Source organism: Hydra vulgaris, chromosome 13, assembly GCF_038396675.1.
Source record: "Hydra vulgaris chromosome 13, alternate assembly HydraT2T_AEP".
Taxonomy (NCBI): domain Eukaryota; kingdom Metazoa; phylum Cnidaria; class Hydrozoa; order Anthoathecata; family Hydridae; genus Hydra; species Hydra vulgaris.
This window is the reverse complement of record NC_088932.1, coordinates 38,142,159-38,166,500: the sequence shown is the minus strand read 5'-3', so window position 1 is coordinate 38,166,500 and position 24,342 is coordinate 38,142,159. Positions and strand designations below refer to the sequence as shown.

General features: G+C 27.5%; 2 protein-coding genes across 5 annotated transcripts in view; both read left to right on the top strand.

The window, feature by feature from the left end:
- LOC100215899 (long-chain-fatty-acid--CoA ligase ACSBG2) overlaps positions 1-14,278 on the top strand; it is a 54,275-nt gene extending 39,997 nt beyond the window's left edge. For all 4 annotated transcript variants that reach the window (XM_065816458.1, XM_065816457.1, XM_065816456.1 and 1 more), the window contains 3 exons: positions 5,917-6,108; positions 10,724-10,778; positions 14,136-14,278. In XM_065816458.1, the coding sequence (XP_065672530.1) occupies positions 5,917-6,108; positions 10,724-10,778; positions 14,136-14,212 (324 nt within the window). In that variant the 3' untranslated portion in view covers positions 14,213-14,278. The remainder of the gene's footprint in view (positions 1-5,916; positions 6,109-10,723; positions 10,779-14,135) is intronic.
- Positions 14,279-16,853: 2,575 nt separating this feature from the next.
- Positions 16,854-20,893, top strand: LOC136089869 (E3 SUMO-protein ligase ZBED1-like). The gene is made up of 2 exons (XM_065815961.1): positions 16,854-16,958; positions 18,478-20,893. The coding sequence occupies exon 2, from the start codon at positions 20,057-20,059 to the stop codon at positions 20,891-20,893; it is 837 nt and encodes a 278-aa protein (XP_065672033.1). The 5' UTR covers positions 16,854-16,958; positions 18,478-20,056.
- The last annotated feature ends 3,449 nt before the right edge of the window (positions 20,894-24,342 follow it).

Below are 24,342 nucleotides of genomic sequence, written 5' to 3'. Positions count from 1 at the left end.
GCTCTAGAAACTTTTAAATGTCTTTTTTTGGGCATTTTCTCCTGTCTTCATGTTTTCCTAAACTATACATTTTTAACAATTTTTTACTTCTGTTAATCATTTTCTTGATCTTTAATGATGTTCTTTATTTTCAGGTAACACCCAACTTAAATAGTGGTTGTTGGGAGTAAAGAAGTTTTAAAAAACAATCAAAAAATGATAAATTGATAACGTTTGTAAAACCATTATTATTTGTATGAGATTTATTAAGTACCAAATGTACCAAACAAGGTAACAGATCATTAGCCCTTAGATTGTTACTAATGTTTATCAGTTTTGAAAAGTATGTAAATGCTCTTGTTCTACATTGTGTGACAAATAGATATCAAATGTTTGGTGTTAAATTTTTATTGACTGCAGTTGGTATTGCTAATCTTACAGAACGTTTTTTTCCTTTTATAATATGTTCTGGTGTTGTTTTAGAATGAGTGGTCTATTAGAGACATCATAACTTGCAGAATATCATTTCATTTGACTAATTATTGTTTATAAACAAAGCATTAACTCTGGTAAGCATTGATCATTACAATGTTGTTGCAATCTAAAATCAGCTGCTTGACACTGTTTATAGACAATTGAAAGTATGTTAGTTTTGACTGTTTCAGATTGTTAATAAAAACAAAAGGTTTATTATTATTTAAACTAAAACATTTAAAACCGTCTTAATTAAATTATAGACCCCATTTTTCTGTCTAATTAAGTAATTAAAAGATTCTTTTTTGAGGCTTCTAACATACTGAAATTTTTTGAAATGAAAAATGTTTTCATTTCAAAAATGAAAACATTTTTCTAATTAAAAAATGCAAAAATTTACAAATACAATCACTTGCAATCAAACAGCTGCTAACTAAAGCAAAACAGCTGCTAACTAAAACAAGACAAATTACTGAAATTGAATACTCTCTAATTTTAACTTGAAGGAAAATTTGAATAAATTTTTATGTTTAAAATGAAAGATAATCTTTGCTTAGGTTGACAACTGTTAAATGTAATTTAAAATTTTAGGACTAAATGTAATCTTAATACTGATGGGATGAATTTTATTTAAAATATCAAAGAGTTTTTTGTTAAAAATTTTAGGAATTTTTCCACAAAGATTGTGGAACAATCACAACAGTCACAAGAATTTTTCACAGGAATTTCCTGCAAAAAAAAAAAAAAAAAATTTATTGGTTCAGAATGAAATAACTTTATTGAGTTTTTAAAGAGAGCACAAAAGTAATATTGTGGGGAGAATGTATTTCTAAGTTTTATTTGAGAATAATGATGAAATGAAATCTGACATTCTTTTATTGTTAATTACGCAAAAACCATATTTTTAACCATATTCTTTAAAACAGCTTAATCATATTTTTAAAAGCTAATGTGTTATTGTTTAATCGTAATGTTAATCTACTGAATAAAAAGCTGGAAGTGCAGAAAAGGAAGGATATAAAGATAAATATAAAGATTTTTCTATCATTTGCAGAAAAACAAATCTCTGTCAGTTGCAAAAAGATTTTGCGAGAAAACTTAAAGTCAGCCAAGATTTGATAGAAAAAGTGCTTAATTCTCATGAATATAAAGTATATATATTGCAGCTTTCTGTTTTTTAAGCATAAAATTTCTCAAAATGTGTATCTTAAAAAAAATATCAACATATGTGCTATATATACATAAAATTAGAGCATCTCACCCTTCCTAAACCAAGGATATCTATACTAATTTAAAATTTAATAAAAATAACTTGATTAAAACTTGAACTAATAGAAATTTAAAACATTTTATTATTTCTATGATATTTTAACGTCAATAGTATAAAGCATTAAAACTTTAGAATAAAAACTATTTTAACAGAAACTATTTTAAGATGCTCTCACAAAAGCACAAGGTTTTCTTTTTGCAAAGTAATATCTTTTCCCACTCTTTTTTTATATTTGTTTTAAATACTTATTTAAAACAAATATAAGAAGTATTTATGAGTTAAATACTCATATTTAAACTCAATTAATAAGTTTGTAAAAATTAATAAACTCAATTAATAAGTTTGTAAAAATTAATAAACTCAATTAATAAGTTTGTAAAAATTAATAAACTCAATTAATAAGTTTGTAAAAACTAATAAACTCAATTAATAAGTTTGTAAAAATTAATAAACTCAAAAAGTTTGTAAAAATTTTTTACACATCGTGTAACATTAATTCGAAATTAAAACTGATCAGTTTTTTTTCATGTCCATTTTAATATATCTTTAAAAAAAATTATTTTTCATAACTTACACAGGTTCTTGTTTTAAGCAAAAAAAATCTTAAAACAAGAAAAAAAAAGACTTGTCCGCCACGTAAGAACTTTTTTTCTTGTTTAAAGAATTTTTATTCTTAAAATAAGAACTTTTTTTCTTGTTTTAAGAATTTTTATACTTAAAATAAGAACTTTTTTTCTTGTCTTAAGAATTTTTTTTCTTAAACATCTTTTTTTTCTTGTTTCAAGGACTTTTATTCTTAAAACAAGATTTTTTTTTCTTGTTTCAAGAATTTTTTTGCTCAGAATAAGAATTTTTTTCTTGTTTCAAGTATTTATATTCTTAAAATAAGAATTTTTTTTCTTGGTTCAAGAATATTTTTGCTCAAATAAAGATGATTTATTTTTATCAATAAGAATTTTTTTCTTATTTCAAGGACATTTTTGCTTAAAATAACTCCTCCTATAGGCTACTCATCTGACTCAAACGAGTTTCTGTTGAGCTTTAAATAAAATATAATGTAAGTGTAAAATATAATGTAAATTGTGTATGCCATCATGACATGGGAGTCATAATCCATGTCCATTACATAGTGTATTCCAATAAGTCCAATCACGGCGTCAGAAAATGAAATACTTCGTAAAATAATTTTTTTGCCATGCAAAAGGATTGCCTCGTCTCCATCATCTGTTATGATAAGGATTTATTTTATCTGAAAATAAATTTAACTAACTCAAATCTAAAATTTAACATTAACATCTTTTCATATGTTAAAATTTTAGAAATCCTTACTTTGATATATATATATATATATATATATATATATATATATATATATATATATATATATATATATATATATATATATATATATATATATATATATATATATATATATATATATATATGTATATATATATGTATGTATATATATATGTATATATATATATATATATGTATATATATATATGTATATATATATGTATAATATATATATATATATATATATATATATATATATATATATATATATATATATATATATATATATATATATATATATATATATATATAAATACACATGCTGATTTAGGTGTGACATCATACCCAAATAGCCTGACATCATACCCAAATACCACTGTCACATTAGAGAAACATGGGTATTTTTCTAAAACTGTTGCAATTCTATCAACTCTGTCAACTGAACATTTATTTACCCAGGTCCTTTTTTGAGTAAATTTAGCATCCAAGTTCTAATAACTTTGTTCTGGAGCATTTAATTAGATCATGTTATAAAAATAAAGATAAAAGAATGTAAAAAACAAACAAAATTAATTATTAATATTAAATTTACTAAAAGTAATGATTTCTTTACTTACATTACATTGCGTATATTTGAAAACTTGCAATGCCTAAAAAGAAAACACACACATATATCACGTGTGTGTATAAAACATACACATGCATTTCATGGATATTTAGAAATAATACTAGTACTAATCTAAAAAAAATTAGCAATAACAATATTAAAACAGCAATAATATTATATTACATATTATTAAACCAAAAGCAATAATAATAATAACCCACAATGAGCCCAACATTTTACAAACAGTATCTCTCCAAAAAAAGGCATAAAAACAAGTTTTAATATAGTTTAGTGATTTGAATTGAATATAAAAAAAAATTATTCCATGATTAAAATATGGTAAATTATTCCATGATTTTATGCATTAGTTTGTGATTTATGGTTGCACTAACTGAACAATGATTTAGGATATATAATTTAAGGTTACTAAAAGATATATTAATACAAAGAAAGTACAAGCAACAAGGCAAGGGGGCGAATCCATTTAACAATGAGTTTAATAAATTATTTACAAACAAACAAGGAGGTGAATCCATTCATAATGAGTTTAATAAATTATTTACCATATATCGATTCTTTCTCCAAAAAAAGTGCTTAAAAAGTAAATCAAAAAAATAACAATAGTCATCAAAAACTATCCATATAAACAGAAAGCTCTTTTAAATTTTATTATATTTTTATTCACCTAATTTTAAAATACATTTTTACAGCAAAATTAAATTTAAGCGACAACTAAAAAGTAGTCAAGTATAAAGAAAATAATAATAATAATGAAAAAAAAACTTTTATATAGAAATTCTCAAAGTTTATTTCAAAAAAATAAAAAAATCACTCAACATTACAACAACAACAACAACAACATCCAAAAGCAATATATTTACCAGAAACATAGATGCTTTACATAAGCATGTTACATGCTTATGTAAAACATCTTGTATCATGCTTATGTAAAGCATGCTTATGTATAACATGTTATACATTAATTTAATAACATGGCATGTTAACATGCCATGTTATTAAATTAATGCAGGGTCTATCAGATAGTGGGGGAGGGGGAACAGGAGGGGAAATTTAGTGGCTTTAATTTAATGATTTTTTTAATGATTTGTTTAGGAATACCTGTCAAAAGGTAGGGCCTTTAATATATAAATATATATATATATATATACACACACACACACACACACACACACACACACACACACACATATACACACACACAAAAATAAATAAGGTCCTCGTTTTTTAGAATTTGTCACAAATCCTTTCAACCTCGTTTTTTAGAATTTGTCACAAATCCTTTCAATTTTTTATAATATTATTATGATATTATAAAATTAGTAATAATGTTTTAATATCCTTAAATAAGAAGAAAGTTCTTAAAATAAGAATCAAGTTCTTAAGATAAGAATCAAGTTCTTAAAATAAGAATCAGGTTCTTAAAACAAGAATCAACTTCTTAAAATAAGAACAAAAATTCTTGAAATAAGAACAAAAATTCTTGACCAAGAATCTTCGATTTTGCTGTGTATAACAAATATTTTTTCATAGAACAAACAGTAATTTTTGTAACGTGATACCAGAGTCTTTTTTGGGACTTTACGTCATTGCTATGTAATATATCTTAATATAAGATATAGTATCTTTAAATATCTATGTAGTTTCTTAAATTTTTAATTAAATATGCATATGTAATTGGTATAATTAAAAGTTAGTTTTATTGTATTGTGTATATTGTATTTATTTTGTATCTTCCATCTAGAATATGGAAAAACTTTGTATTTTACATTAATCATAAATAAACTTATATGTAAAACAGTTGTAAATAAACTTATATGTAAAACAGTTAAAGGAATAAAAAAATAAGTTATGTTTTATATTTCTATTACCATAATTGTTAACTTTAATAAGTTTAGTATGTTAAATTTGTAAATATATATATATTTGTAAATAAATAAAATTTCTAGCATCATTACAAAACAACTTTTTAAAAACAAAGTTACTTTTTTATATATCTCTTTAATTTGCTGCAAGTTTGCAAAGCATATGTACGAATGCTTCAAAGCATATGTACGAATGCTTCAAAGCATATGTACGAATGCTTCAAAGCATATGTACGAATGCTTCAAAGCATATGTACGAATGCTTCAAAGCATATGTACGAATGCTTCAAAGCATATGTACGAATGCTTCAAAGCATATGTACGAATGCTTCAAAGCATATGTACAAATGCTCTTTACTTAAAGGTGTATATATAAGTTTGATGTATTATTATGTATTATATAGGTTGAAATAGACATGGAAACAGGGTTGTCAACAGACAAGCTTTTACCGATGGCTGTGAAATATTGTAGTGAACTTGGAGTTAATGCTACTAAGTCCCAAGAGATAGCACCAAATGTTCCAGAACCACTACGACAAGCAATTCAATCAGGCATTGATTGCGCTAACAAAAAAGCCATATCAAATGCATCAAAAGTAAGCAAAGATTTTTTTTCCTATTTTGTTAAAAAGATCTTAACTTTTTCATACACTATTAATTTAAACTAAAAAGTTTAAATTTTGTTTTATTTGTTTATGATTTATTTATTCTCATTGTTAATTCATTCATCTTAAATAAAATTGTTTTATTTGCATTTCATTTTTATTGTAAAAAATGCAGTTAAGCATATTTAAAATGCATAATTCACTGCATAATATTAAATTAGTAAGTTAGCGTTATAGAAAAACAACATTTAAAAGTTGAGAGATTTTCAAATATAATTTATTTGAAACCACCAGAGTCAACATTGGAAATGGAGATAGTTGTGACTATTGGTAATCAAATTAAAGATAAATCATTTTAAAGATAATCAAAAGTTCACTCTAAAGATTATCTCTAGAATGATCATAGAGTAAAAATGTTGTTATCTAGTTACATATGATTTTACTTATAAAAAGAGTTTATTATCTAAAAAGAACATCGAAACCTATTGACATTTTGTTAAGATTATCACAAATAGATATTTCAAAAATAGAAAAATATTTTTGACCACTGAACTGGAATATATGTAAGTAACATTTCTAGATTTTCTTTTTCTATTTTATTCTATTTTCCTATAGTTTTATATTTTATAAACTGTTTACTTTGTTCAATACTTTTTTAAACTTTTGTCTAAATAGAAACTAAACAGCTAAAACTTTCAAAACATGAATAGATATAAAAAAAAATCATTTAAGGAATATGTTGTATACTTAGAAAAAAATACACGATATAATTAAGGCGTAAGCCCTACATCTTGATATCTGCCTTATTTTGATGACTTAATACTATGTGCCCATGCCTCTTTTTATCTGCAACAATGAAATCAACAGCTCTAAGAGCTACCACAGATTTTAGAAAAGTCTTTTTGCCAGCTGGCCTTAGAACCATTAGCTGTCTAAAATTGAGTTTTAGAGCTGTACCCTAATTAAGAGATAACAAAAAGAAATGCATAGTCACTACCAAGGAGCAACAATTAACAACTTAAAAGAGTCAAGAAGATTGTTCATCATTTAGGCAACAAACATTGTAATATAAGTTTAGATCTATGACAGCTTATTAGAATGAAGGGGTGCAAGGTTGCTTAACAGAGATTTTCTATGTACCCCTAAAGTTTTTGCTTATTAGATCTGCATGACAGTAGCCAAATGGAGTTAACATTTGCCAAAGGTAATTATTTTAATTGAGACAGCGTTTCTAACTTTTATTCAACCAAGAGTCCAAAGTAAGAAGTGTTTTGAGTCAGAGTTGAGTTTTTCTACCTTTTGCCTAGAGAAGCAATTCCTTCAAGGCTGTAGGATATGAGGCAGGGTAATCACAATTTATTCTATTCTAATTTAAACTGTGAAGATAGTAATAATTTTTAGGAGTATACCATTTTGATTCTTACAGAGTATACAATCAAACATATTTTTGTTTTTCCTACTATCTGTACTATTGGGATAATATGTTAGGTATACAATACCTAATAATTAGCAATTATTTAAATCTTTTATATGATTTTTACAAAAATTTTTTGTGACTGATTATCTCTTACTTTCGTTTGTATTTTAATTGCTATTTGTTATATATGTTGCTTAGAAATTTTTTTGGTTTCTATTCTTTGTTGGTTATTATACCATATTTATGTATAGTTATTATACCACTATTATATAGTACTAATTTCTTTAAATAATCAACTTTATCTATATTACACTTCTAGTTTATTCTACAATAACTGTTAAACTGCCATCACTGCAAAACTCAAAGTCGATATGTTACTCTGAAACATCTTTTGAAAGTTATAGAATTTGGTTTAACATTTATGCAAACATCATTATGGCGGTACCAACAAGAAAAGAAAATCACACTAAAAGAAAAAATTTTCCTAAAAATTCTATTATTCTTATTAGGTGACATAAAAATATACCCGGGCCAATGTATTTAAATCAAACTAACACAGAAATAGAAGAAATTGAAATCCTACGATATTCGAAACACTTGCAATTCTTTCATTAAAATGTTTGTGATCTGTGGAAAAAACAGTCTAATATCGTCAATCTGTTTAACAGCAATAAAAGCGTTGACATATTTAGATTAACTGAAACCCATATTAGCAAAGAGGACCCTAGTGAACTATATGATATTGAGGGTTATGCATTTCTAAACAGCACACGTCAAAATGGACTTGGCGGAGGAGTTGCAGTCTACATATCCACTAAGTTGAGGTGGGTGAGACGTAATGATCTACAAACTAACAAAATAGATAGCATTTGTTTTGAAATAATTCTTTGAAATACAAAGAGTATATTATTCTGTGTCCTGTATCGCCCACCAGATGCCTTGAAATACCTAAACCCCAACTTCCCTATTTTACAATACACTAAACAGGAGTTCTGTAGTTTGCTTTCTAGCTATGATTGGTTCTCGGTTCTACTTTCAACTAATGTATACACATCACGGACTAACATGAAACACATAATTTTAAAATGTCCCCAAATATTGAAAAATGCATTTGAGGCAAACCATGTCCATAGCTAACAGTGGAAGTTACATACCATATGAACATACGTGACAATCTACTTGCTTTACATAAATTTTGTAAATTAAAGTTAGCAATTGACAAACAGCTTTTTAAAAACAAAAGAAATGAAGTTAACGCTTTTATAAAACTATCAAAACAGGAACAACCACTGAAATATACTATACAAATCTGCAAATGAAACTGAAAGTTTCTAGTATAACATTAAAAATATTTACCCTTGCAAAGCTAAATCTTCAACTAGTACAACATTTATTATTAACTTGTCTCCAACCTCTAATCTTCGAGAAATATCATCTGCTTTTTGTGAATGTTTTTGTAATTCGGTATCTATTTTAAAGAATTAATTTTTTAAAAGACTGTGTATGGGCTTTATCACATTGGGAACCAACTTGTACTTACAGGTCTTTTAATTTTATATGAGTAATGGTTTATCAAATAGAAAAAGAATTACGTGGGTTAAAAACAAAAAGTCTATCAGCCTAGATGGTATATCATCATCAATACTGAAAGACACAGCTAACTTCTTGTCTAAACCACTTACTCACATAATAAACATGTCTTTGAAGACATCAACCAATCCAACTGACTAGAAATGCTCAAGAATTCTTCTAATTTACAAATCAAAGTCCCACAACGACATTCAAAACTACTGACCTATATCTGTAATACCAACTATATCAAAAATTATCAAGTGAGTTGTACATATCCAATTATCAAATTATTTAGAGGAAACCTGGTGCAAAAGTCTATAACAATCTACCATTAGAAATTAGGAAAATCAACTCGTTGGTTGAATTTAAAAATATGTTAAAAATCTATTTTTAAATGTTTTTTATAACATTTCTAATCACCTTATTACTTCAATTGATTATAATTTTTATTATATTTTATAATAGGACATTGTAACAGAATTGTAATAATTTCTGAAGTAATTTATCTGGTAAAAATATTCGTCAAATAAAATAAATAAATAAAAAAATTTTTATTGGCTTCTATTCTTTGTTAATTATTAGTCTTTGTTAGTTTCTATTTTTTGTTGGTTATTGTTCTTTGTTGGTTTCTATTCTTTGTTGGTTATTGTTCTTTGTTGGTTTCTATTCTTTGTTGCTTATTGTTCTTTGTTGGTTATTGTTCTTTGTTGGTTATTGTTCTTTGTTGGTTTCTATTCTTTGTTGGTTATTGTTCTTTGTTGGTTTCTATTCTTTGTTGGTATTGTTCTTTGTTGGTTTCTATTCTTTGTTGGTTATTGTTCTTTGTTGGTTTCTATTCTTTGTTGGTTATTGTTCTTTGTTGGTTATTGTTCTTTGTTGGTTATTGTTCTTTGTTGGTTTCTATTCTTTGTTGGTTATTGTTCTTTGTTGGTTTCTATTCTTTGTTGGTTTCTATTCTTTGTTGGTTTTTATTGCACTTTTGATTAGTAATCAGTGTAGAAATAAGATTGCCAAGGTAAGATGTCAACCTCAGACATTTTGAGGTCATTCATAAAGGACGTCATGCTAAGATCAACTAATCAAGAAGTAAGAGAGTGTTGGCTCTCGTGCATAGAGATTTTTAGAGTAATATAGCGCCTTATGTTCAATGGAATAGAGCCAATAAATTTCTATTTCTGGTTAGTATTTAAATTCTGAATGACATCCTTTATAGACGACCCCTATATTTTATGTGTCAACCTCAGACTTTGTTAAATGTTTCTCTAATAAATATTGTACTGATGACTGTCAAAATGTTTTTTTGTCTGTTTTTTTGTTCAACTACTATTTACTTCAGTTAAATTTATTTTTCATTATTTAAAAAATATTGCATATCTATAAAAATGTTTTAATGGTTTATTCATTTTTATGTATTTATTATTTTATTCATTTTTATGTATTTTAGTTAAAATAGACTTACGCTGTAGGCTTAAATTACCAAGTGATGAGTTCAAAATCGTTTAATAATAATCAAGCCTAATCAGCTTCTACTTATAACTCTTTACCTCCTCAGATTTAATATTTGTTGAGTCTATTTTAAAAATCTTTATGTTTGTCTATTTTATTGTTTCATTATAGGTACAAAAATGGACGCTGCTCCCTTTTGATTTTACCACGGTTGGGGGAGAACTTGGTATGTTTTATTCCTTTTTTTTTATTGTAAATGTTTGTATAAATAGATAATACAAAGTATTGTAAGATGTGTAAGAAGTGTGTTGAAGTAAAATACAAAGTTTTTTGTGTACAAAGATAAGTTCTTAAATCAATGTTATTGGATTCAGTGAGTCTTTCTCAACTTCTTAAAGTTAATGCATTTTTAAACTGTTTTCATCTTCCCGAGATTTACAATGATGCTGTTTATTTTTTAATTGTTGTTACAAGCTTTTCTCAACTCTTTAACTCCAAAACTTGATCCTTGATGAAAAAGATCTCTGTGTAGAGAAACAAGTTGAGCACAGTACTACCAAAAGTGTGGTGGAAAAGCAAATGCTCTACCACTAAACCAATATTGCAGTTGATAAATATACTTGCCAGGTAATATATGCACTCTTCTGTATTTTCAATAGTAAGTTGTTCTTTAAATATCTGAATCATGTCGTATTATATTAGGCTCCATGATATTTAGCACATGTTTTTTGTCTTTGAAATATAAAAGTTAAAGACTGCTCAGCTCTTCAAATCACTAATGAATCAACACAGTGATTTGATTTTGTACTACAAAATACAAAGCAATAATTTAATCATGGCGCCATTAGTCTTTTCCATAACGAGGCATTAAATGGCATCAGTAGATATCAACAGAGATGAGGTGGACACTAATTCCATCAGTGTTTTAGAACAGTTTAATTCAACAACAATCATCTTTTTATGATTGACATCTTTATAAAATTTTCCTAATTCAATAGATAAATGCTTTTATTTAGTACTGCTATAGCATTTAATGAAGTTTTAATGTAGCTGAATTTGAACGATCAGGTATGATCATGTTTTTGGCTGTGTTTTTATTTGCTGTTATTACATTTATGCTAGATTGTCAATCATATGCTATTTGAGTGTACACAGCATTTATTGCAAAATAAGCACCTACTTTTCCACTTCTCCATGCTTTAGGCTATACTTTCTATTCTATTATTACACCTGTTTTGTGAGATTAGCAACAAAATGTCACATGTCAATTTGAAATTTATTTTAATGCATAAGGTAATGTGACTAACAAAAAACATTTCTCACTTATTTCTTTGGTAGCATTATTTGCGGATTCAAAAACATTAATTGAAACAAACTAACTGTGATTTTAAATATGCAATGAAAAATAATTATTAGCAATACGTCGAATGCCGTAGTATTACAACTTCTTTATTGGAATCTTTTGTTTAACTGTATTAAAAGCTTTTCTGTACTAACGAACACACTGCAAACAAAATAAATGCTTATAAGAGCATGGAAATTTCTAAATAAAATCCAAATTAGTAGATACATCAAATGCATTAATTTTTCAAGAATTTTGCTGATACTTGAGGGATACTTTTATGGTATAACATACATAAATATTAAATAGGAATATGCTGCTATTAAACGAGAGATTAAATAGTTTTGAAAATAGTGGAGAAGTATAATAAAGAAGTTTAAAAATAAAGGTTTAACTCTGATTGATCCGGAAGTCTAATATTCTAATATTCGAAAATTAATATTCAGCGTTTTTAAATATTTATGGCAGTTATTGAATGTTGGGGTGAACGAATGTTGTTTTAGACTAACTTTAAAAAATAGGGTTTATGCATAATTAAATCGTTTTTAAATTTACAAATAGTTTTTCAGAAATGTAATGTTTTGCTATATAAAGTTTTTGTTGGAGTACCTTTATAAACATACCCACTAAGATTTATTGGAATTATTTGATAGGATGGGAAATCACTTTTTGAAAAAAATGGTTTTCAACTTTTCGTAAAAAAATTAAATAGATCAATTATTTAATTGGTATAAAATCACATAAAATAAAATCAATATCAAAAATGGGTAAAAAAACTATAAAGAAAATGGATTACACACCACTTTAAAAACTAGCTTTAAATTACGAACAATATTTCAATAATTTTAATTTTTCCTGAGGAAATAGGATTTTGAAAATCACAAAATGTCCACTGACTGATGGCACAATGTTGTTCTTATATTGGACACAACATTGCTTGGAATTGAAAATACTTGTTTACTAGCAACTTAGCCTAGTTTTATAGGTTTAAGTTCATCATCTTTTCCGTTTCTTTCACTTGTTGCCTCAAATAATTCAGCTTTCAGTGTCTTTCGGTTTGTGAAGTTTTCTGCAGGCTCTTCAAAAAACTTGTTAACTAGTTTTTCCATGACCTCTTTAAAAATGCATTACTCTGATAAGTAATTTTTTCGATTTGCTTTTTTAACTGAATTGGTGTTCACATTAGAGTTTGAAAATACTCTAGACAATTAATCTTGAGATAATTTAATGATTTTGGTTTTTGAAGCTAAAGGGAATACACAAGGTTTCTCTGTTGAATCGGAAATGAAAGTTTACCAAAAGAATCGTTCCCTTAAAGTAGTTAACCTTGTTTTTGTCAGGAATTAAGTTTAATTCTTTTCCTTTGATATAATTTTAAAGAATGATGTTTCTTGCTGAAACTTTTCGAAACTTACACACTTTTTTCATTTATGAAACTGATTCTTTGTAAATGTCAGACAAAGTTGATTGTTTCTAATTTTCAGGAATATGATGTTCTCGTTTACAAACATAATAAAGAGGATCTTTATAACTGTAATCTTCTGCTAAGTGGTGAAAATTAATGTTTAAATTTCTACGCTTTCTTATGCTCTATTGTATAAAATTTTTTACCATATATTTTACTGAATCTATATCTGTAATAGTTTTAAATTTGGCTTCGTCATAAAACCCATGAACGATATCCATTACTCTTCGTTGTTTCTTAGTAATAACTATCCTCGTTGTTGAAAAGACATGAACGAGCTATTCGTAATCCAATAATTAGAAAGTTGCAATTTTTGATATGATTTCTTTTAAATTACTCCTTTTTATTTTCATACAATTTAAAATATTTGTTATTGTATATAATATATACATATATATACATATATATATATATATATATATATATATATATATATATATATATATATATATATATATATATATATATATATATATATATATATGTGTATATATATATATATATATATATATATATATATATATATATATATATATATATATATATATATATATATATATATATATATATATATAATAGTAATAATAATAATAAATGCTGTATATTCAATTGTTAACTCTTTGTTTAAAGTACATTTTTTTTTAACAATTTAAATGCTGAAATGAACTAGGACAAAAGTACATTTGTAAAAAACAGTAAAGTTAATAATATAACAGTTATATTGTTGATATTGTGAAAAAATTGAAATATATTGTTATAAATAATTTGGTTTTTAGGCCCGACACAAAAACTTCGTCGTCCTCATGTCATGAAAATGTACCAAGAAACTATTGACGAAATGTATAAATCATAACAAAGGCTGAAAACGAGTGACTCTAGTCCTCACTGTGGGTTTTCACATACTTTTTAAATCAGCATTCACTTTCATTACAATTTCTCTACTGCAAAAATGATGTTTTTAAGACTTCATTAACAAATTATTACACAAGCATTTATTATTCTCAATTAGTTGTCATTTGTAAAAATTATGCATACGATTATTTATACATATGTAAATTATTTATATGCTGAGTTCATTATTATACTCTATTCGAAAGTTCCTATAAAATTTAGGAAAAAAAAAAGTTTCAAAAACTTTTTTAAACTCATCGGTTTCAATTTAATCGGACTATATCTTTATGGCTAGGCTGGCGTTTTAAAGTGAAAATAACTTTTATCCCATTTATATATATGCGTGCGTGTGTGTGTGTGTGTGTGTGTCTGTGTGTGTGTGTGTCTGTGTGTGTGTGTGTGTAAACTTGTATTCATTTAGTTTTTTTGTTCGCACATCAATGTTGTGGAATTTACAGTTTTTTAAATCTTTTGTCAACTGTTTTCTTACTTTTTAACAATATTCTTTGTTTTCTTTTATGACTGCCAACTAGATCTGCGAGCTGCCACAATTAGCAAATCTAGAGCATCCACATCCAAATTATGAGACTTCATGGGCAGCCTAGTCATAAAAAATTAATCAAAATCAAGCAATCAAAATATTTTTTATAGTAATCAGATGTAGTGCAAATACTGTTTTGAAGAGCAGTCACTTATCTAAAGTTTATACTATTTCAGCTACGCCATCAACCGATAATCATCTGAACCATGCTTTTTGAAACATTGGGTTCAAACTGTAAAACAAATATTTTTGAATTCGTTTAAATGTTGTACGTGATTGGTGATTTGAAATTTCCATATTAGCTGTTCACCCTGTAGAATTGCGCTCTTCTGACCAGCTTTATTGGTTTGTTAAAACCGTTTTAAATAATTTCTCCCTCAAGTCCCTTTTTGTGATTATACAACTAATTGTACAGCTAATATGAAAAGATTATTCAAGCTGTTAGGTCATCAACGTTTTACATGCACTGCCTACGAAATTCACCTGCTATTAACTTCAGTTAGCATACAAAAAATTCCAAATTAAATTTACTGGTACAAAAATGCAAAGAAGTAATCAATGGTTCACATTTTAAGGGGTATATGCTATCAAATGAAATTGAAACTCTGAAAGGCGAGGAATTATTTAAAAGAATTACAAGTCTTATTGAGCTGCCAATTGCTGGTGAAAAGCATCCCATTCAGGATTTTGAAAATGAAATTCAAAATGAAAGCATTTATTTACAAACAAAGTTACCTAATTCTCATGTACATAAGAAATGATTGATTCTATCTTAGATTTAAATATTTATATTGACACTGTGTTGAAAAAAGTTGGAAAGTATGATTTATGTTTTTTTCAGAAAATTTGGAATTTCTGCACGAATTGCAAAATTTCTTATCGCCATTTCGAGAAATGGCTCTACTTATTGAGGGGTCACCAAATTTGTCTTGTCTTCCTCTCATGGTCATTAAGATTAAAAATTCCTGCCTTGCTCAAATGAGATATTCTTCAACCATAAAGCAATATAAAAAGTTAGTTAAAAAATCCATTAAAAAACGGTTAAATATCACTAGTTTAGTTGAGTTAGCCTGACAAAAGTTTAGTTAACAAAAAAAAAATGAAACTTTTCTTTTGTCTACACAAAGTTTTTGAGATAAATCAGAAGAGTAAAAGTGCCAGTGTATCCCAAAGTTTTAAAAAACTTCGACTCTCTTTAATAAATGAGACAGCAAAATCCTCACCAAGTTTGGAATAATAGAATACTGACTTACAAGCGGAAATTAGGACCCATAGAATGCCTTTTTAATACAACTGGTATCATATTAAATGGAAAAAGATCATCCTTGGCTCTGCATCAAATGAATGCAGTTTGTTATATCCATGATAGTTACCATATCGTTGGTCTATGAGCTATATCATGTATTTTTTAAATTAAGAGACTTTTTAATAGACATCTTGATATGAATTTACTTTTTAAGATACAAACACGGCGTTAATTTTTGACCAAAAATCTTTCAGCGTGAATATTTCGCGCGACTATTAAAACTAAATGTCGTGTAGACTGGAATATTCTTACATATTCTTACATTTGGTTCAGTCTAAGGACCATTTGTAAGATTTTTTTATAAATAAAGTAAAAGATAAGTACGAGTTTATCTCTGATGTTTCTATGTGACTTTTTGACTAGTTTTCAGAAAAGTGGCAGCCATTTTAAAAATTTTTTTTATTACTTGATTAAAAAACAAACACTATTTTTAAGACTTTATCTTGAATGTTAAAATGTAAATGTTGTACAATTTTTTATTTATTTGTCACTTGACATTTAAAAAATTTTTTTTTTAATTTTATAGTTTATAAAATATTTTTCATAAAAATATTTATTATTAGATATATATATATATATATATATATATATATATATATATATATATATATATATATATATATATACATATATACATATATACATATATACATATATACATATATACATATATATATATATATATATATATATATATATATATATATATATATATATATATACATATATATATATATATATATATATATATAAAACAGTATGAAAAAATGTTTACAAATATCTTAACTTGCTACGTGTGACTGGCTACACATCAGTGTTGTCCGTGTTTAACCGAGAAATGCAATCAGATAATTTTTTGAAGTAAGTTTATGTTTATTCTACATTATTGTGTTATTAGGATATTTACATATATACTAAATATTTTTTAATTTTATTTGGCTGAGGTAAGTAGGCTTTGTGAGAAAAAAAATGCATGAAAGTTTTTGAAGTTCCAAGTTTTATCTTTTTATTATTGGATCTTCATAATTGTTTATATTAGTTATTATTTTTACTTTTATATTTTTGTTTTGTTTTCTGTTTGATTTTGTATTTATGAATTTCAAAGTTATGCTCATTAAATTTTGAAATTGTCTGGATTTTATTCTGCATTTTTTTTTATATACTTATATTGTAACTTCATTAAATATTTTTATGAAGGATAAATTTTTTGCTTGGTTACATATTATTAAGTTATTATTAAGTTGATAAACAAGTTTATTATTGATTACAACAGTTTTATTATTGAAAGACCCCCAGGAATGTAAAGACTGGTACTACTGTGAATAAAATGTATAAACAGCTACAAAAAAGTATTTTAGGAATTATAATTAGTATATTTAAACAACATATTTGAATATGTTACATTATATAAGTAACAAACTGAAGTGTGCACAAATTTTTTATTTTTACAGATTTAAATGTTTTAATTAATAATTTTTTATACAAATGTTGGTGTATATCTTAAAAAACTGTATTTCTCTCATTTATATTCATTAATATCCATTTATATGTTGCATGTTCAAAAACAATTTGTAATTTGTTTTTCAAAGTTGATAAACATCTGATACAAGGTATCAGATATACTTTGTATGTTATAACAATCTGATACAAGGTATCCGATTGTTAAAAACCTTGATGTTTGTGTTAAGGTTATCTAACTAAAGCCATGACCCAAGCAGGGATGCGGAGTCCCAAAAGGACTCTGGATTTTTATGTCGCAAAAAGATTACTTCAAGTATTGTGAATTTCAAAATAGGTATCACAGATGTAATGACTTGCAAGGCTGCCCAGTTTTATGGCTTTTTATTAAAAAATTTGTGTTGGCAAACATCAAAAAGAATGTGCAAGCAACAAATTTTTTGGTTTCATGTTATTTCTGAAAATCCTTTTGCATTTTGATTATATCACTATTTCAGAAATTATATTTGTTCAAATTAATTAATATATTTTTAGACTTGGATTTTATTTATATCATTTCAAGATATTTTCATATAACCTTTATAAAAAAGATAAGATATTCAAAATATGAAAATAATTTATTTCTATTAGTTTTTATAAATATTACCTGTTATAAAAATATCAATAAGATGACACCTTTCTTGGTGTTATGCTTTTTTTTTTTAATAAATTAAGGTGTAGATGTATATTTTAGCTCTATTGGTTTAAGATTAAGTTAAGGTTAGCTATTTAATCCACAACATATCTAAAGCTAGGCTGTTCAACAAGCTAATCAAATTACAGTGTGTGTAGATTTATGGAATAGAATTTACAAATTGAATGAAAAAAGAACATGTATGATAAATTGATAGGACAGTAGTAATTTTTTATTTTTGTTTTTTAGGTATTGGCAGGCTGTTCTTGACGACTTACTTTCCTGCAACAAAATCAAAAGAACCTTCAACTACAAACCAATTAAAATAAATTTTTAGGCAGTATTTTCTTAGAAGAATTTTCCCTTTATTTTATTTACTAATTAGATTACTTATATTTCATAATTTCTTTAAATTGTTTTTGGATTTTTATTTTGGATTTCAATTTTGGTGTTTTACGAAATCTTAAGTTTAAAAAATTATTTTACATAAAGATTTTTAGTTTTTTGATAATTAATTTTTATTCAGAAGTACAATTGTAATTGGAGTGTCCGATTCTTGCAATATTTTTTCTGCAAATATTAATTTGATATTATGCTATCAATGTGAAAGTATAATCTCAAGATATAATTAAAAAATGGTAGGACGAGGTACATAAACATACGCTTTGTTTTCTTATAAATAAAATTCAAGTTTAGTGCAAAATGTCTGTGTCGATAGAAACCACTCGCAAAAACTTTAGATATTTATTGGTCTATTAAAATTTTACTGTTATTTTTACATGGTTTCCACTTACTACGATTGTAAGTGTGAAAACACGCGCAAACTGGCAATCGGGAGATTTTTGAACAAAAATTAACGCCGCGACTTATAAATTATTCTAAATTGTACTAACAGTTCAAGTCTAACTCGCGTTTCTTATTATGATATGATATAAAAATTAGCTGGCCAGACATAAATATCCAGCTTTAGCCAGCAATAAAACCATTTTAACCAATCGTGAATAGCATTGAATCATGTTCATACAAGTTTATACGGTATTTATCGTTCTCATTTACTCTCGTAATTATAATGTTTTGATTTGTTTTTAAAAGTTGGCATTGGTATTAAAAAGAAATGAATTATTTCTTTAGTCGGAACGTAAATTATCAATTGACAGACGATAAGATACCTAACCATGAGCGAGATCTCGTTTCTCGTGAGAAATGGGACTTCTCGTGAGAAACGAGAAATAGAAAATTCTCGCGAGAAGTAGAACGAGACTTGAATATATTATTTTCCAAATTAAAAATTATTATAATTTACAAAATGCTTAATAATTTGTTTTTTTAATTAATGTTTTGACTTCGTGATTTTAATAAATCTAATTAAAAATTTAATTTGTTCATCGCCACCTCAAAAAAAAAACACAGCCAACATTACGTTGAGTATTCTGAAAAAACTGACGACTCTCTTCTTCCTCCTCCTCAGAAGAAACAACGAACCATGGTCAAAATGCTTGAAACAAAGTCCAAATATAACAAAGATAATTCTATTCAAAAACAGTTTGACTCTGCTATGCTGGATTACTTTTGCACTGATCTGGCATCCTTTTCAGCAGTCGAAGGAAGAGGTTTCAAGAAATTGTTTGACATTGCAAACCCTAAACTGAGCCTTCATCACAGAACAACATATTCAAGAAAGCTTTCAATTCGGTCAAGAGAAGTTCAAGCTGGAATGAAGAGCATAATAACGCAGATTACGCCAATGGACTTCTAGAGCTCAGGACTGCTACATCTCTTGGACTTTTTCAATCATATTTTGCAATGTGCAGTTCGAGACTCATTTGGAATGACAGCTGGAATGAATGATGCGTTGCAAACATGCAAAGATTTGGCTTCTTTAACTCACCAGTCAACAATTGCAGCTGAGTTGCTTGAATCAGAATCAGACGCTCAAGGAATCAATTTTAGACAGTTACGCCAATCTGTTGACACAAGATGGAATAGTGAACTGCATTGCATGGCTTCTGTCCTACATCTAAAAAGTTCAATCATCAGCTTAAGTGCAAATGAAGATATTTTTTCTTCAAAGACCATCAGTGCATCACAGTGGAAATCAATCAAGGGAGCAGTAGAAATTTTGGCACCATTTAAAGAAGCTACAGAAACGTGGTCGGCTGAGTCTATTCCAACAATTAACACTATCGCCAATTCTCTTTATTTAATCCATGACAAAATTGATCAATATATTGAGACGGATGGAAGAAATGGCAACGGTGTCTTGTATGCAAAAAACTTGAAAAGCTGCATTGAGAAAAGATTTCCTCCTTGTCACACTGGAAACTTATTGAGTGCTGCAGCAAACTACTTAAATCCTGCTTTAAAGAGACTTCACTTGAAGCTCTTCAAAAAATTTCAAACAACAAAAAAATGGTTAGCCTCACAGGTTAAGGATAATGTTGAGTGCCAACCTGTTGCCAGAGTCCTTTCAGCAGATTTGTCCCCTAATTCAAAACTGAAGCGCAAGTTAAACGTCAGACTTGAAACACAAGAGCCAACATCTGAACTGAATCCTATATTGAGCGAAATGTGCCAGTATGAATATCTCCTTGATGCCAAAAAAGACTTTCCTATTCTTGATTGGTGGAAATTGCATTCAAATACATTGCCAGAACTCTCTCATTAGCTAGACAAATTTTAGCTATTCCAGCAAGTTCAACTAAATCAGAGAGAGCTTTTAGCTCAGGTGGAAATGTCGTCCGATCATCCAGACACAACTTACACCCAGAAAAAGTAGAACAAATCATCTTAATCAGAGAAAACATTGTCTTGTTGGAAAAGTTTGGCAAAAAAATTCTGAATTAATATATGAAAAAGTTGTTTACATTTGACAAATGTCATTTGTGTCTATTTGTCAAAACCATTTTTTTTGTTAAATTTCTCGTCTCGTTCCCGATCTCACGAGAAGTACTAACTTCTCGTCTCGGTCTCGTCTCGGTTTGAAAAAACCTAGTCTCGCTCATGGTTAAAGATACCGTCTAACCATTAAGTTCTTGCATTACCTTTTGTTAAGGTATGCGAAGTAAAGTCAATTTTAAAAATTTCGCGAGTAGGGTTTTTTTAAATAGTTGATAATTTATTCGATGTAGCACACACTGATGCTTTGGAACGGATGAAAATCGAACGAGACAAATTATTTTTTACAAATATAAAGAAAACCAGAGCATTCAGTATGTTTAGCAAGTGAAGACAACAAGTTCTCCAAAGCTCTTTGACAAAGTACAAATAATGTGTTGTGACACAACTGCATTTAAAATGGAGATTTTGCATTTTTGGAAATTATAACTAAGCAGAGATTTACTAGTCCTAGCTTGTCGCCATCACGTTTTTGTTTTAAAATATGTATTTGAAATTAAAGGTTACAAATGGCCTTGATTGAGCCGGTGAATGTTCAAAAATTCAGAGGCAACTGAACTACAATTTAGAGACAATTGGACTAAGGAGACATCAAGAACACTATTAGTCCTGCTTCTATTGAAACATATACTGATATCGTCACACGACAATTTTGTAATACAAAAAAAAATAAAAAATAAAAATTTAGATAAACAGACTTCAAAACAACAAAGAAGTTTGCTTTCGATTAGCAATTCATGTCACTAAACACTTCATGCTTTTAACTTTGCACTCTTCATCCTTTTAACTTTAAAAGTGTTTTAGTTTTTAAAGTATAGCTAATAGTCTCTATATAGTTTTAAAGTAATGCCATAAAAAAGTTTCATAAATAGTATTCTGCTGCATTTTTGGGCATTTACATGTTGCTTAGGCGTTTCTAGAAAAAAGTAAGAGCATCCAATTCACAATTATATCAATATTTTGGCAATCGTATTAAAAAAACTCATTCATGTTATAATATTTTAAAAAGGTATTAAAATTCTTATGTGTGTGTGTGTGTGTGTGTGTGTGTGTGTGTGTGTGTGTGTGTGTGTGGGTGTCTATCTATATATATATATATATATATATATATATATATATATATATTTATATAGTTATAATCAAGAAATAATTGTGAGGTTTGAAACTTTGAACATTTAAGAAAAAAAATCTAAAATACTTCAGATAAAAATTTGGAAACTAAGTTTAGAAACCTTAATTAATAATTTCAATTACTATTTAAGTTACTGCAAGTACTAATTCAAATTTCAAAGACTAACCAATTTATTTTCAATTACTAATCAGGCGTATTGACGTATATCGAATACTTAAGCATTTAAAATGCGTCAATACGCGTGGTTAGTATTCGCTTCTTATAGTTAAGCCTGCGCAAAGTAAGCATTAAAAATTAAGTAATTTTATAGAGTGTATGCAGACATTAAGTCGATGTCACTGTTGTAAAAAAATTGAATATTGCTTGATGTCATGATCCAGTAAAATTCTTTGCGGGTATGATTGTACTACCATTGGTGGTTACTGGGATATAAGTCCCGAAATCTGGTTACACCGTCTGTGGAAAAAAATCCATTTTCAAATTTGAATAAAATCGCATTAAAAAAACTGCAATATATTTAACTCTAGAGCAATAAAACTTAATCTTTTATAACTTTACTTTCATCCACTTTATAAACTTTGATAGATGGTGCTAAATAAAATGTCTAAGAAAGAAAATAAAAAAAATTGGTTGCATTTGTTTAGTTTAAAAAAGAATATACTAGTTATCTGTATACAAAAATTTTTTAATCGAAATTGCTTTTTCATAAAGTCTTATGATAAAATTCTGTAAAAAAGCTTGAGCATTAGTTGTTCAATTCATTTTTTTCATAAACTTGGAATCTAAATTTACAAAAAATATGCCAAATTAAGCAAAAAACCATGAGGGGAACAGGAAGACTGTTTGCTTCTTGTGCCTTGACAAGGCTAGTCAATTGGCTTTAATGATCCAAAAGTCTCAACTGGCATTTGTGAGCGTTCCCGCTTCAACCTTAGGAGGCTTTAGGAAGGAAAGCTTTAAACCTAACCACAGCTTTTCGAATTTGTCACTATCAAAGCTTATCCTGTTACAAGAGATTCAGTTTGTGATTGCTTGATTTGCTCAGTTAGCTAAGTAAAGCGCAATTTCCCACATCCAGTCTTGGAAACACAGAAACCTGAAGTATACCAGAACTCAGTTAAAGAAGATGTTCTCAATGCGTATCAATTGTTGGCAAGGGTCTTCCACACAATTGATCAAAGTCTACCTTGCAAAAGAACTTAGCAGAAGTCGTGTCAAAGGACTCTGTGGTAGCTGCAAGATTTGCAGCATTAATCATTGTCAACAAGGATACTTCACCCCATGGAACAGTTTGTCTCAGTAAACCTGAGGGAATAGGAGACCACCCTGTTCCAGTTCTTTCAGGTAACATTGGATTAGATATTTTTATTTTTAGCTTCATATTTTAAGACTATGTAATGCATAATAATGTTAAATCTCTCTTAATTATTTCCAAGGTTCATCTTCAAAAGAAAGAAAGCTTCTCAATGAAAGGCCAAAACTGACAGAAAAAGATCTTGTTTATACACAATAAAAAATAGGACTTTCTAATTCTGGTGTCAAAAACCTTGATATTTTACCAAAATTTGGACAAAACTGACAAATCAGGTCGATAAACTTGCCGTTCACCGCAAAGACTTGAATGTTCTTTGCCAGCAAGTTCTTTAAATTAGAAACCTCTGTAATAACTACATTGTAAAGCTGGGAGTGGATGGTGTTGATGGTTTTCTAAAAGTAAGCTTGGAATCATGTAAAAAGATTCAGCCTCACAATCATCGCCATCAAAACAGCTTCTCACCAATTTTCTGGTCAAATATTCTAGAGTTAAGCGTCATTTATTGATTGCCATTTCTGAAGGTATCCAGGAAAACTATAGCATGCTATAGTTTTCCTTGTTTGACATTGCTAGCAATGTTAGCAGGTTTTTGATTTGGTGAACCTTGAAGAACTTGAAGAAGGTTTTTTTCTGAAGCTGACAAACATCATTTGTGATCTACAAGCACATTCTAGTGCACAACCATGCTCTTGGTGTGACATTTCATCACAAGATCTTGCAAAGTGTGGATCTCTAGGGAACTTTTGTATCAATCAGAAGAGATTATCAGGCA